General features: G+C 42.2%; 1 protein-coding gene across 1 annotated transcript in view; it reads right to left on the bottom strand.

Moving 5' to 3' along the window:
- Window positions 1-28: 28 nt before the first annotated feature.
- Window positions 29-15,800, bottom strand: part of LOC126498088 (protein zyg-11 homolog A-like) — a 29,247-nt gene continuing 13,475 nt past the window's right edge. Inside the window, exons 6-14 of the mRNA XM_050136439.1 lie at window positions 13,095-13,159; window positions 12,344-12,443; window positions 12,206-12,259; window positions 11,219-11,380; window positions 11,096-11,140; window positions 6,179-6,373; window positions 4,083-4,144; window positions 3,654-3,751; window positions 29-1,330 (exon numbers count right to left, since the gene is read on the bottom strand). Of these exons, the coding sequence (XP_049992396.1) occupies window positions 1,149-1,330; window positions 3,654-3,751; window positions 4,083-4,144; window positions 6,179-6,373; window positions 11,096-11,140; window positions 11,219-11,380; window positions 12,206-12,259; window positions 12,344-12,443; window positions 13,095-13,159 (963 nt within the window). The 3' untranslated portion in view covers window positions 29-1,148. The remainder of the gene's footprint in view (window positions 1,331-3,653; window positions 3,752-4,082; window positions 4,145-6,178; window positions 6,374-11,095; window positions 11,141-11,218; window positions 11,381-12,205; window positions 12,260-12,343; window positions 12,444-13,094; window positions 13,160-15,800) is intronic.

The following is a 15,800-nucleotide window of genomic DNA, read 5'->3' as shown; positions in this document are numbered from 1 at the left end:
TTGGATTGGCATGAGCAGAGGTGAGCTGAAAGGTGCCATACTTGAAAAATAAAGGGGATACAGGGCCAGCTCCACCCAGGCCCCTCTCCTCTTCTAAGGACAAGCTTGCCCTGGACAACACAACACGCCTTGCACACCTTCCCACTAGCAGAGGAACACAATGTGTCTAGGTACTAGAACCCAGGCTCAGGAACTAAACCTTTTTTTGGTGAACACACAGCAATGTGAGTAGAGTGTGCAGTTTATTGACATGATCATAAATTCTGCTTATCTGAGACAGTGGACAATAGAAGCAAGGTTAGGTATGTAGGCAAGATTAGTTTGAACTTGAGATCCTTCTATATCGTCTGTCTCAGGGCTGGGGTTATAGTTTAGAATGTGGCTTAGAATTGCTAAGAATGAGTTTCTTCCTGAACTGACGCTCAAAGAGGGCTTATGGTACTACTCCAGTTAAGTCTTGGCCAGAGGCCAGAAAGATGACTCAGCGGGTAAAAGTGCTTGCTACTCTTGCAAAGGAGCCAAGCTCAGTTCTCAGCTCCCAGCTGACAACTGCCTATAACTCCATCTGCTGCAGAATAATCCTTCCGTACACTGAATATGTATTACTCTCACTGGTTAATAAAGAACAAGGGTATAATCTGGAGTCATCAGCAGACACAGGGAACAGGAGATGAACATGCCATGCTAATAAAGGTACCAACACATGGAAGAGCATAAATATAGATTATGAGTTAACTTAAAATATAAGAGCTAGTTAGTAATAAGCCTGAGCTATTGACCAAGCATCTGTAATTAATATAATCTACAGTGTTTGAGAGTGGCTATGGGATGGGAAAACTACCTACATCCAGTTCCAAATCCAATACCCTCTTCTGGCCTCTTTAAGCATTCGCCCAAATGTACATGGACACACACAAATTTGCATGCATAGTGATCTTAAGTCTGGGCCAATACCAAGTCTCTCTGAGGTCTTTGTTCCTGTTCTGCAGGAGTAGGACCAAGCCTTTTTTGTAGCAGAAAAAAAAAAAAAAAAAACCAAGATAGTCAATAGATAAATGCCGACAACTGATAAACGCCAACAGCTGGTTTTAAAATTCTGTTACCCAAAGGCAGAAGCTCTGTCCTTAAGCAGCACCCCTCAAAGGCTCCTAGGTCAAAGAGGGCACTGGAGCTGTGGGGAGTCTCTGGTAGCTTGTGAAGTGCATCCGGAAGTCCTCCAGGATGGAGGCCGCCATCTGCTTCACCTGGGCATTGGCCTGATTGTGCTCTTGGATATCACACACGAGCTGCAGTCCTCCTCCTTCGACCAGCAGTTTGCAGTATTTGCCAGCTAGAAGAAAAACAAAAGCCCTTCTGAGGACAGCTTGCATTTTAAACGTTCCCAATTCACGACATTCACAGTGGAAAGGTTGAAGTCTTTGTGGCTCAGGAATTAACAGGTAAAAAGGAGTCAATTCCAGAATAATTAGCATGGTGAAACCACAGATGGTCATTGTAGTGCATTTTTTTAGACAACTCTATGCTTCAAACACCTTTAGGTTTAGCACACCAGAGCTGGAGAAATGGCTCAGCAGTTTTAACAGTGCTCAGTTCTTTTGCTGGCTCCTCCTGGTAGCACCAAACAAAACTCCAATTCCCCAGACTCCAAAAGGCAGTCCAATGAGCTCATCCTGAACTACAGGATGTATGGTGGTAGATAAAAGTCAGCATTTCTCAGGAACTTGTGAAACTGGTTCCCATCTACTAAAAGGATCATTTCTCTTACCTTTGGCAGAAGGTAACTATAACATATTTCAAAATCCTGCCCTTCTCATCCTCTCCCCTATCATAAATTCCCTCCAGCTCATGAGCTTCCCTCCCCAGAGATACCCATTCTCCTTATAGCCTTGTTATTCGATGTTTCCATGTTCATGCGTTCGCTCTCTCTCCCCCCACTTCTCTATGTTTTCTCTACTCTCTAACCCCTGCTATTTCCCCCTCTCTGGCAGATAGCCCTGGCCATGTCCAGGTCTGTTGGCCATGTTCAGTCTATTCCCCGCTGTGGACTCTTTTAGATGCTTCTGACTTCTCTTTCTCATATCTACAATAGAAAGTCCTTCCCCTTAGCCATACCATGGAGTGATCCTGTCAGTCTGTGCAATCCCTAGCACCCACATGGCAGTTCACAACCACCTGTAATTCTAGTTTCAGGAATTCCAACATGTTCTTTTCTAGCCTCCATAGGTTCCTAAAAGCAATGTATGTATGTAGACAGACTGCTTGTTCATTTCCCGGCTGCTCAGACCCAAATAACCACACAGATACTATTAATTACAACAATGTTCGGCCTATTAGCTCAGGCTTATTAACTAACTCTTATATCTTAAATTAAACCATTTCTACTAATCTGTGTATCACCACGAGGCTGTGGCCTACTGAAAAGTTCTGACTGGCAGCTGGTGTTACTTGACATCTCGACTCTGCCTACTTTCTCTATCTCTGTTCGGATTTCCCGCTCGGCTTTACTAAGCCATTGGCCAAAACAGCTTCTTTAATAACCAATGGTAACAAAACATATTCCTAGCATACAGAAGGGAATCCCATATCATATGTACACATACATACACTCTCAGGTACACAGTTGCAAATAAAGATTCTAAATGTTTAGCTGAATGAATAGAGCAAAGGAATGATCCTGGAGCCAGAATAAAAAGGGAAAGAAGCTCTTGGGACTGGAGAGGCGGCTCAGCAGCTAAGAGCACTTACTGCTCTTCCAGCTCCAGAGGAACTGATGCCTTCTTCCAGCCTCTATAGGCACTGCGTGTATATGGAATACAGAATCACACATGCAGGCAAAATACCCATACACATGAAACTAACATACACCCAGGCATGGTAACACACACCTTTTGTACAAGCAAGTCCCAGAACACACAGGGCTACAGAGAGACACACAATGGAGTATTAGTGATAAGTGACTACGGAAAAGCACGCTGTAGAACTGCAGGCACGGATGAGGCCAGTGGTGTGTAGTGCCTCATGTGTGCAAGGCCGCAGAGGCCAACCCTCAGCACCCGAAGACAAAAGGGAAGAAGAGCAGCACAGCTCATGGTCCCACCTGTGAGGAATAGGAGCAGGATGTCTGCGCCTAGAATTCTGCAGCTTCTTAAAAACCAGTAAGACATTTTCACTTTCCCCTTATCTTTTGTATTTTAATAATTTTAGGTTTCATTTTAAAAATTAATGTGTACATGTAAGTACCTGTGCAGGCCAGAAGATGGAATCAGGTGTTGTGTCACCCAAAGGTGAGTGCCAGGAACCCAACTAAGTATTCGTAACCACTGAGCCGTCTCTCCAGTGGTTCTCAACCTTCCTAATGCTATGGCCCTTTAATACAATTCCTCATGTTGTGGTGACCCCAACCATAAACTTTTTTTGGCTTTTTCGAGAAAGGGCTTCTCTGTGTATCTGTCCTGGAACTCACTCTGTAGACCAGGCTGGCCTTGAACTCAGAAACTCAACTTCTCTGCCTCCCAGATTAAATGCACCACAACTGCCCAGCTTTACATTTTTGTTTGTGGGGGAGAACATCTTATTAAAATTAATTTTAAACTCATCCATTGCTCGGATATTAGCTGGAAAACACTTGCTCTGAATGCACATTGAATACATACGGTTTCTACTGCAGACATGATGCATGGCCCATAATGCCCAGAGCTGAACTTCTGGCTGAGAGAAGTTGCCAAGGAGTGGAGAAAATGCTTTGAAAGATCTGCAAAAACACAAAGGTGTCAATTCAGAAAGCTAGGATATAAAAGTTTTCGGTATTTCCCCCAAAGTCTGTTCTGCATGGAGACAGGTAAATTATGCAGTCTATATTGGGGGGTAGCTTTATTTAAGAAACAGTATTTCATGTGACAGCACATATTCACTGTCTCATTGTAAATGAATGAGCACATGCTGGTAGCCTCTTTTCATAAGGAAAACTTAAGTCTTAAAGCTTTCCTTAGAATTTACAGGAGGCTACTTGACCTAACACTTTATCACTGCATCGCTGCAGAGGAGAGGACACGGAAGGCAAGGCTGACTGCTGTAAGACTTACCTATAAGTCACCAATGCCGACATCTTACACTGTGAACTTGGCCAGTTCTGGAGGGTGACACGCTGCACTCAGGAGAGAGGGAGAAACAGAGTTGAATTCTACGACTTAGACAAATCATCACAATAGGCTAGTTCATATAGACATTTCTCTCTCTTTCTTTCTTTCTTTCTTTCTTCCTTTCTTGTTTTTTTTTTTTGTTTTTTTTTTTTTTTTTTTTTCGAGACAGGGTTTCCCTGTGTAACAGTCCTAGCTGTCCTGGAACTAGCTCTTGTAGATCAGGCTGGCCTCGAACTCACAGGGATTCACCTGCCTCTGCCTCCTGAGTGCTGGGATTAAAGGCGTGCGCCACCACGGCCCGGCCTATTTAGACATATTTCAAACAATAATGATTTAAATTATGAGGCTGATTTAGAAAACTCTAATTTAATTAGATATACCTAATTTATGAACAACTTGTGGGAAAAACTGCAGTGGTAGGCAGGGGTGTAAGATCTCAGTTGTGCCGGGCAGATGCCTTTATCCCCAGCACTCAGGAGGCAAAGGCAGTTGGATCTTTGTGAATTCAGCCTGGTCTATATAGCAAGTTCCAGGACAAAGAAACCCTGTCTCGAAAAACAAAGCAAAACAGCTCAGTGTGAGTGCTTTGCTAGCTTAGCTTGTTGTGAAGCCTTGTGTCAATCAGTGCCTAGTATTCTGAGAAGGATGAGGACATGACTAAAGGACTCAGCAGTTAAGCACTAGTTGCTTTTGAATCCAGAACCTCATGGTGGCTCACAATCATCTAAAACTCCAGTTCCAGGGGATCTCCCTCTTTTGGCCTCCAAAGGCATGGCGCACAGACAAACAGGCAAACATTCGTGCACATAAAATTAAAAAAGCAGGGCTGAAGAAATGACCATTGATTGTTCTTGCTTAGGACCTGTGTTCAATGCCGAGTCTGTAACTCCAGTTCTAAGGAATATGATGTTCTTCTTTACCCTTCACAGGCACTGCACACATGGTGCAGAGACATAAATGCAGACAAAATATCCGTATATATAAAAGTTAAAGGTGTAAAAAAAATTTTTTTCAAACAAACCAAAGACCTCTTTTTAAAGAGAGTGGACTGAATATGGCCTTCCCTACACACTTTCCTTAATTCTTATATAAGGGAATGGTAAATCTGTTGTTTTTAAAACAAAAGATCCATTCTTTCTTCTTACAAAAGATGAACATAGAGCCACTATATTTCTCCAAACATTCACAAGAAGCTATCTTTAAAGCAAGAAGAGACTGCCAAAACAAATGTCCACAGGATTTAAAACAGAAAACAGAGTAGATTGAGAAATTATTGATTTAACAGATGCAGCATTGGATAAAGTTAAAAATATGAGCTAGGTGGTGGTGGCTCACGCCTTTGATCCCAGCACTTGGGAGGCAGGGGCAGGTGGATCTCTATGAGTTTGAGGACAGCCTGGTCTACAAGAGGTAGTTTCAGAACAGGCACCAAAGCCACAGAGAAACCTTGTTTCAAACAAACAAACAAACAAATATGAATGGACAGGCGGTGGTGGTACATGTCTTTAATCCCAGCACTTGAGAAGCAGGCAGATCTCTGAATTCGAAACCATCCTAGACTAGAGTGAACTCTAGGACAGCCAGGGCTACATAGAGGAACCCTGTCATGAAAAACAAAGAAACAAACAAAAAGAATGGAACTTCTGAGGGAAAAAACGCTGGCCTACTAGGCACTTTCTGAAATGAACTAGAGGTGGGATTGAAAACAGAAAGTTGACTGGGCTAGGCCATTGACTACAGTCCCACCACTGTGAAGCATAGGGAAAGAAGAATGTCAAAAGCTCCAGGTCTTCCTGGGCTACAGAGTAAGATCTTGGATTAAGTGATTGACCTAGATACCTCTGCTAACTTGACAAACAACCTGATGAACAATTAGCGGCAGAAACACAATACTAAAGAGACAGGACATCTAAATGCCGTAGAACTCTAAAATAACTCCAAAGCCACACAAAACTCTGGAACTATTATTAAAGCTAGGTGTAGTAGCCCACACAAGGAAAATAAATTGTCTGAGGAAGAAATTACTCTGGATTTTGTACCAGGTGCTGGAGAAGATGACTCCTCTGTCGGTCACGGGATAGCCAGTGTTGTCTGTCACATGTCAGATGGGCTATCACGCCCGCAGCAAAGTAGCTCACTTCTATGTTGGTGCTCTGGAGCAGACTGGTGATATGTTCCAAAACATCTTCTGTCATCAGCTTGGGAGAGAGCTCTCTGACTTCAGCTACGTTGTTCTACAGGGCAGCAAAACACAGCAGGGCAGGAATTGAGGAAGGACAGGAACCAGCACCTTCCCTATTGCTCCCTTTAGACACGGTCTCAGAATTAAACCAGCCCCCTCCCTCTGAACTTGGCTTATGACCCAAGTCTCACCCCTTCATGAAGGACATGATCTTTAACAGCAAACAGAATAAAGCACCTACTAAGTGCTGGGCACAGTATGAGAGAAATAAAAACAGCCTTTTCTCTCAGTTAATGTTTAATCCTGCAAAGAAATTTGACCTTCAGCAAGACTAACTTGTCAGCATTGCCAGTGACTGCCTGAAGTAATCTAGGTCTAACACAAATGCTTACGTTATCTATCAATTTAAAAATGAAAACTGTCCTGTTGTTTTAAACACATTGTGTTCTTTTTCTATGCTGTGTAATAAATTACCACAAACTTACTGGCTTAAAATAACAAGCATTTATCATCTCACAGCTGCCGCGGGGCATGAGACATGACAGTGAGGTCTCTCATGGTCACAACTTCATCCAGCCCTACTCACAATTCATTTCCTGTGGCTGCAGAACTAAGACTTACTTCAGTGTCTTATTCAACTCTTACAGGGTATCTGAAATTCTTTGGAACGTGGATGTCCCTCTTTTCCAACCACGCACTCACTGACATTGAGGCAGTGGAAGCTTTGTATGTGTATGTTACTTTTGCAAAGTTAACATCCTGTCCAAGTTGCCACACTATTGGTTAGAAAGAAGTAAAGGACCTGCTCATGCTGGAGGGAGAGGTTTGTATGGAGACAATTAAGCCCCAGAAGCCTCACTGTTTCATAGAGTAGATCGTTAAATCAGCACTTCAGCTTCTGCAGTCCTCAGGTCCAGACACTAGGATGTCCAAAGGAATCACAACTGTAAAGCAACTGCCCTGGTTTTGAGATTCAGACTAGTCAATCCTTCTTTAACCAGCTAAACCCCTTGTTGATAACATGACTTCCATGTGAAGCTTATCCAACATTAGTCCCAGCAGAAACACAAGTTACCATTAGCATAACTCTGAGAAAAGTCCTCATGAATCTTTAGCAGTCTACCAGACTTCCAGAAGGACTAAAATCATATTGGCAAATGAGATGTTTTTCATCTAAGATATACAAGACTTCCATTCAACTTTGTCAGACTATTTTCTACTGTTTTTCTCTTTTTCACCTTTTCTCCAAATTCCAGCTCTTCTGGAAACAACTTTCTAAATTGTGGGATTTCCTGGTCAAGAGACAATACAGACATATGAATTTAGAAGTCTGACATTTTTAACTGCCTTGACAATCTGGAATTACAGGTAAGTGGTTCTTATTAGAGGGTCTAGACCCTGGCTGCCTGAGTTTGGGTTTTCATCCTTCCTCTTACCAACTAGACGAGACAAATGGTCCTGCCTGACACTGCGGACAGAGTGCAGTTAGAACCCACAGTCTTGCTTATTCTTGAAATAATTCTCTCCTAATATTCCTTAGCAATGGGATTCTGCTATTCCTCCCATGAAAGGATGCCCACTGCCCTTAATCTCAGCTTGACTTTGGCTGATATTAGTAAACAGGATATAGGCAGAGCTAGGAAAGGTCTGGTAAATGGGGACTTTAGTCTCCACTGTAACTCTAAAATTGCTGTGAGATATAAGATTGAACTGACCACTGGTGCCAATTCATGTTAACAGTGGTTTCTGTCCCGCCCAGTCCCACTATCGTTCAGTCTCAAAGAAATACACAGAGGCTTACATTAATCATAAACTGATTGGCCTATTATCTCAGGCTTCTTACTAACTCTTACATCCTACATTAACCCACAGTTCTTGTCTGTGTCAGTCACGCAGCTTGGTACCTTTTATCAGTGAGATGTTCTCATCTTGCTTCCTATGTTTCTGGGTGATGACTGCAGATTGTGTCTTTCCTCTTCCCAGAATTCTCCTGTTCTTGCTGCCCCACCTATACTTCTTGCCTGGCTACTGGCCAATCAATGTTTTATTAAAGCAATACAAATGACAAATCTTTACAGGATATAAGACCACTGTCCCATAGCAAACTCGGATCATCCTAGATCATTCAGCCTGCAGCCATAGAAATCTCTCCCTCAATACCAGCAGAACTGCAGACATGAGCTGACCTCAAACTATGGGCTCACTGATTCTTATGGGAAGAAGTATATGCTGAGAGCTTTTTCATTTATTACAGACATGAACACTGATGTTCAAGGAGTCAACCCACCAGGTTTAACTTCTGTTGGAGAAAACTCGAATTTGCAAGGCTTGCAAGAAAATAGACTTCAGAATATCTGTTGTTTCTGCCTGTAATTTTAAGTGTGCTAATTGCTTCCTTTCCTTAGCAACTATGGGAATTCCCCATAGCCTGCATATAATGCGTTATTATCTCATAAGTCCACATCCTGATCTACTGGGCATTTTTATCTGTGAATTTTGTCAAGAAGGTGGCTCCACCTTAGCTGCACTGACCAGTTACTATTATTAGCCTATACAGAGTTTCAATGAATAAAATAAATATAAAGAGATGCTGCCCAAGTCAAAGGTTATAAGTTTCCATTAAGAGCTGTCTTTGAGCACAGTTTAAAAAGACAGCTGTAATTTCCCCAGCTGCTAAGATTGCCATACGTTATCAACTGATAGAAAACTTTAAAGTAACTTTTTGATCAGATCAGGTGTCCTGCTAATGGATTCCAAGATAAACTATTCACAGAAAAACACAATCTTATTTATTTACAAGGACATGTAGCCAGCTGTGTGATTTGTTGAGCCAAGGTAATAGTGCAAAGTAACCTAGCTGCAGTGGCAGGGACAGCCTAACCCCACTTTTATGGGCCTTTGTTTAAGACTCACCACAGGTAAAGTTTCCCTATTTCAACAATGCTACAAAAAATAGACTAACTTCAAAGTCCCAAGAAAGAGTCACAAATTTAAGGGTTACATGCTAGACAGAAAAATATACTTTAAGATTTAAAATGCCTTTGAATGTCACTGTGCTTTGGAGAATGCCTATTGCAATGTCTTGCAGCTTCTCAGCCACAGCCAGGATCAGGCTGTTCGTTTTCTCTCTCTCTCTCTCTCTCTCTCTCTCTCTCTCTCTCTCTCTCNTCTCCCTCTCCCTCTCCCTCTCCCTCTCCCTCTCTCTCCTCTCTCTCTCTCTCTCTCTCTCTCTCTCTCTCTCTCTCTCTCTCTCCTCTCTCTCTCAATTGCTCTTCATAAATAGTCTTCAGTCTGAGAAAGTCAGCTTTTATGAACACTAACCACAGAAAGTTTTAAAATGTTTTTGCACTTAGAAGTATAGGATATAGCACACAATTTCCTTATTTCTTTTAGCCTCCTTGGTAGTTAAGTTTCATAAGACTGCGTCTAGAGATTAGTAATAGAAAGATGCCTCTTCTTGCAACCCACTAATTAGGGAGCTAATTGAAAGAAAATGCTCTCTTCTTGCTATGTGACAATTAATCTGGATTTATTGCTTAGAACTGTTGAGAAGGAACTCTGTTTCTTATCATTTACATAAGAAATGGTATATGGCCTTTAGGTGTAATGCCTGTAACACTCTGTGGGTCTTTATAAGCTGTGTAAAACAAAGAGAGCTAGCAGAAACTGGCAGAATTCTTGTGGTGGTGCACACCTTTAATCCCAGAACTCAGGAGGCAGAGGAAGGTTGGATCTCTTGTGAGTTCAAAACCAGCCTGGTGTATAGAGTGAATTCCAGGACAGCCAGGGTGGTTACATAGAAAAACCCTGTCTCAAAAACAAAAACAAATAAACAAAAAAAAAAAACATTAAGTGAGTAAATATCTAGTTTCACTATACTGTGGAGTTGTTCTTTGAACCCTGCTTGCAGTCCAGAAGCTGGATCTTTTGGGTTGTGAGAAATATACTTGTTCATGTGTGTTATGTCTGTGCAGTGCACATGTGTGTGGAAGCCAGGTCAACATATGGTGTCTTTCTCAATCAGTTGTTGCTTACTTATTCAGACAAGATCCCTCACTGAACCTGGGGCACAAAGATTTGGCTAGAACAGCTGTGAGCCCCAGGGATCATCCGGTCTCTGTACCACCAAAGCTGGAATTAAGTCATGCATACCATGCTTCCAGCTTTATCCAAATTCGGGTTGTCATGCTTGCACGGTGCACTCTACCTACTAAGGTGTTTCCCAGTCGCTTGCTTGTTTGGCTTTAATTTTTGAGTCAGGATCTTCCTATGGAGCTCAGGCTGGCCTCAAACTTGTTAGCTTTCCTGGAGCTGGGATTATAGTCACGGGCACAATACACACCACCTACATTTTCAGTAAATAAGATAGCTACTGTTTTTTTTTAACTTTTATTTTTATTTTGTGTGTCTTGTGTACCATGTGCACACAGTACCCACAGGGCCGGAAGAGGGCATTGGATTCTCCTAGGACTGGAGTTACAGATGGTTATGAGCTGCTTCATGGGTGCTGGGAATCAAACCCAGGTCCTCTAGAAGAGCAACTAGTATTCTTAATCACTAAGCCATCTCTCCAGCCCCAGATATCTATTATTTTAAGCCACTAAGCTGTGGGTTATTCACAGCAACAGGTAACTAACATACAAGGATTATCTGTTTGCTCAGAATATGATTAAATTAATCTATGCATCTAAACTGACTATAGCAGTGCCCAACACAAGGTAAGTAGTAGTTAAGTATTAGTTTTATATAAATTAATTCAAACAATTCACCTTACCAAAAGACCAAGTACTGTGCTTTGTATCAAAGGCTCGGAAAACGTCTGTCAAAAGAACACACAGGTTACTACTATACCACAAAAGAAAGCACTTTACATCTAAACTCAATCCCACCTTCCCACCTCTAAGACTTGGATGATGACTGCCAATCCTTCATTCTCAATAAAGTACTTGCAGGCCAACGGAGACTCATCTGTAAGATTCCAAAGCGCTTTCAGAGTAAACAAGAAGGTGACATCTTTTAAATTCTCGGCTGTCTTATTTCTGACTATTGTTAGAAGCTCCTAAAAACCAAAGAGACAGAGAGTTAAACCACTCCACTCTTGTATAAGAAAGGGAAGAGGAACCCTAAAAGTAGGAGCTGGGAATATAGCTGGGTTGAGTACTTTTGAGTTCAAGGCCAGCCTGGTCTACAAAGCCAGGAAGGTAGGACAATTAGAGAAATCCTGTCTCAAAAAATCAAAACAAACAAAAAACACAGAAGTGTCCACTATATCTGGTAACAATCCTATTTCTTCGGTGAATATGTCCACAGACTGCTGGTTCCTCTTCTCACCATTTAGATACCATATTTTCACTCTCCTCGATCATTACTTTTTATTATTCAGGAATGTGCCATTCATTTGCCTCATATCCAGGCAAATCCAACCCTCAATTTTGTCTTTCTCACTCAAACACTCAGCTGTATTTCATACAACCTCTTCTCAAATAAGTACAGAATAAAAACCATTTTAGAAGCTGCATTAAGCTGGTTGGTGGTGGCACACACATTTAATGCCAGCACTCAGGAGCAGAGGCACGCGGAACTTTATTAGTTCAAGGCCAGTGTGATCTACAGAACAAATTCCAGAACAGCCAGCGCTGTTACACAGAGAAACCCTGTCTCAAAATAAATAAATAATAAAAAAAATAAAAAAATTCACACACATTATAAAAAAAATCACTGAAAACAATAAATGCTTCATTCATAAAATTCTTTTTTTCTTAACGGTATCATGGGCCAATGATATAGTTGAGTGGTAGAGCATTTGCCTAGCATGCACAAGGCCCTAGGTCCAATCCCCAGATGGTGGGGCAGGAGTGGCAATCCCCTCAGCTCACCAGCTCACCTTCACTGTCATGATAAGCTCTTCCTGAAGCTGTTCAGTCTGCTCAGGCAGGAGCTGCAAGCAAACAGAAGAGCCAAGTGAAGTGGCCAAGTTTTCCCAAGCCTAGGAAGGGGAAATGGTGCCTCGGTACATGCCTACCTTCAGGGCTAGGATGGAGATGATGGTCACTGCCATTGTTTGCATCTTGGGGTTCTCAGACTTGCACAGCCACCTCATAACAAGCTTGGCAGCATCAAACCTGAAAAGCAGAATTTTTTCTCACAGGTAAATAAAATTTATAAAATTATAAAAAGTGAAAATAAATTCTTTCTTCTCCTTCAAAAAACATCTATCCACAGTTCAAGGCTGACAGTGGAGAGGCTCCCAAGGTGCAGCCCCTCCCTGAGAATAAATCAGTTAAATACAAGGTGCAGCTCATGAGGCCCCACCCCTCCCTTAGAGTCTATCCAGTTAATGGCTTATCTCAGAGGGAGGGGTATTTTCCTCACTGGTGTGGCCTGTGCCCTCCATGTAAATAAACCCTCATTGTTTATTTCCTGTAAGTAAGCCTAATTAAGCTAACAGGTTCACAAATGACAAATGAAAAGCAGAAGGAAGGATGAGTAGTTGGGAAGAAGAGGCTCAGAGTAGAAGGGAACAAGAAGGTACTTGGGGCTGAATAATAGCAATACATTTTATACAGACATGAAAATATCATAAAGAAATCCAGCATTGTGTATAATATGTGCTAAGTAAATTTTAAAAATTAAAGTAAAAATGTTAACTTCTGAAGCCTTATAAATGAAAATAAGAACATTTCAGAGAGACTCCAGGAGAAGCACACTCCAGTAAGAAGGGGAGTAGCCAAGTGCTGCCAGCCCGAACTCAGTAAGATGTTTTATGTACTTGCCTGTCAAACGGAACGTCACAAAGAATCCTGGAACTGGTTAAGGAGAGAAGACAATTCTTCTGTAACTTTTAGGGAAGAAAAGACAGACACTCATAAGCAAACGTGATACTCCATTCTGAGCCAGGTTAAGATATGTGGCTGGTGTGACCTATGGACACCTCACTACCTATGGAGTCCTCTCCAGGATTTTAATTTATTCCTACAGTTGGAATAAAGACTGAATTATACTCTTAAAGACCAAGTCGCAAGCTGGAGAGATGGACCAGTGGTTACTGCTCTTCTAGAGTACCTGGGTTCGATTCCCAGCACCCACATGGCAACTCACAACTGTTTGTAATTCCAAGATCTCTCGCACAGACATACAAGCAGGCAAAACACCAATGCACATAAAATAAAAATAAATCATGTTTTAAAAAGACCAACTCCCATTTTTTAATATATCTTTTTTCATTTTTGCCCACATGTATGTCTGTGTGAGGATGTCAGATCTCTTGGAACTAGAGTTACAGACACTTGTGAGCTGCCATGTGGGTGCTGAGAATTGAATCCAGGTGCTCTAGAAGAGCAGCCAGTGCTCTTGTTTTGCTATTTTGATTTGATTTTTTTTTTGAGACAAGGCCTCTCTGTAACAGCCCTGGCTATCCTGGAACTTGTAGACCAGGCTGGACTCAAACTCACAGAGATCCACCTGCCTCTGCCTCCCATGTGCTGGGATTAAAGGCGTGGACTACCTACCACCATCCAGCTGCAGCCAGTGCTCTTAACTGTTGAGCCATCTCTCCAGCCTGGGAGAGAGGACCCCAACCTTCATTTTGTTACAAGTTACATTGTGTGTGTGTCTGTGTATGGGTGTGCATATATCACAGCACACATGCAGAAGTCAGAGGACAACTTAGAGTAACCCGCTCTCTTCTTCCATTGTGTGGGCCCTGGAGATGAAACTTGCCTTACCAGGATGGGTGCAGGTGCCTCTATCCTAAGAGCTATCATGTGTTCCAATTAGATTGAACACATTTATGCTGCTGAATAGCCACCATCGCAGTCAAGATTTCAGCAGAGTCATGTCACCTACCCACTCTTTTAGCATGTTTTGCTTGACTCATGTTGTTTAGGGTTACCTGTGTTTCATGTACCAGTACCTCTGTCAGACTCCTTTAAACAAACACATCACATTTGAGTACCTATTCATCTGTTGTTGGTCACTCCACCTTTTGATGACTCCAAATTAGGACACTATGAACATTCACATTTAAATTCATTGTGTGTGTGTGTGTGTGAGAGGGAGAGAGAGAGAGATCTGTGTGTTTACTTGAATATCTTCCTTTATTCCTCTCTACTTCTTTTCCTTCCTTCCTCCCTCTTTTCCTCCCTCCCTTCCTCTCGCTCTCTCTTTCCTTCTTTCTGGCTTATGTTTCTGAAACAGTTTTACTAGGTATCCCTGTCTGACTCCCTGCCTCTGCCTCTGAGTGCTGGGGTTAAAGGCGTGCGTGCAGCACCACCACCAGGCAGCTTTAGGAACTCATGCCTACAGAGCAAGAACCTTTACCACTGAGCCATCTCCCTAAGCCCTCAACTTTTATTTATTCATTTATTTATTTTGAGGGGCTGGGGACTAAAACTTACAACCCCATGTATGCCAGTTAAGTGTTCTGCCACTGAGCTGTATTCCCAGCCCAAGAACTCTTAAATTTGGGTGGTTTTATTTTCTGGTGCTGGAGCTAGAAACAAGGATGTTGGCCTCACCTAGGCTAGCAAGTCCTCTTTCACTGAGCTATGTCCCCAACCTTGAAGAAAAGCCTGTGCTTTTAGTAACCTAACCTATCTTTGATTAGTGATGTAAAAAATATTTTCTCCTAGCCGGGCGGTGGTGGCGCAAGCCTTTAATCCCAGCACTCGGGAGGCAGAGGCAGGAGGATCTCTGTGAGTTCGAGACCAGCCTGGTCTACAGAGCTAGTTCCAGGACAGGCTCCAAAGCCACAGAGAAACCCTGTCTCGAAAAACCCAAAAAAAAATTTTTTTCTCCTAAACATTTCATGACCTTAACTTTTATATTTAGATCTATGATTTCATTCACCTAATTAAAAATATTTTATTACCTTCACTTAGAAAGGGAGAGAGTGTGTGTGCAGGTGCATGAGTGCACACACTTGTGCATCAGAAAGCAATTTACAGGAGGTGCGGTTTGTTTTGGTTTGTTTTTCCCCTTCCATCCTGAGTCTCAAGGGTCAAACTCAGATCTTAAGGCTTGGCATGTTTACCTGCTAAGTGCTAACTTTGACTTTTGGCCACAACTCAATTTTCTTTTTTCCCTGGGATTTGTTTGTCTGAGAGGGGATCTCATGTAGCCCTGTCAGGCCTTTAACTCCATATGTAGTAGCAGAGCAGGGCTAGAGAAGCAGTAGGCTCCTGTGGGAAACCCATTACTGTTGCTAAACTAGTTGACATAGTATCAGATTGATTCCTCATTATCTATGCTTATAGCTATAGACTGAGCAGCCTTAGTCTATCAGAGAAGCCACTCCTTACAATGAATAGTGGTGAATGCAGGGACTCCTGGCTGCCTAAGATTTGTAAAACAAGACCCAGCTTTAAACAAGCCACGTATACCATTCTCTTAAGGTTGAGGGATCCATGTAGAAGAGAGGGCACATCTACAGTCAGAGAGACGGATGACTCAATACAACATTTTAACTATTAAATCACATC

This window comes from Alexandromys fortis, unplaced genomic scaffold (assembly GCF_014885135.2).
Source record: "Alexandromys fortis isolate MF-2015 unplaced genomic scaffold, M_Fortis_MF-2015_v1.1 scaffold_13, whole genome shotgun sequence".
In the NCBI taxonomy this organism is placed as follows: domain Eukaryota; kingdom Metazoa; phylum Chordata; class Mammalia; order Rodentia; family Cricetidae; genus Alexandromys; species Alexandromys fortis.
The sequence above is the reverse complement of the archived record's forward strand: the minus strand, read 5'-3'. Positions and strand labels throughout refer to the sequence as shown.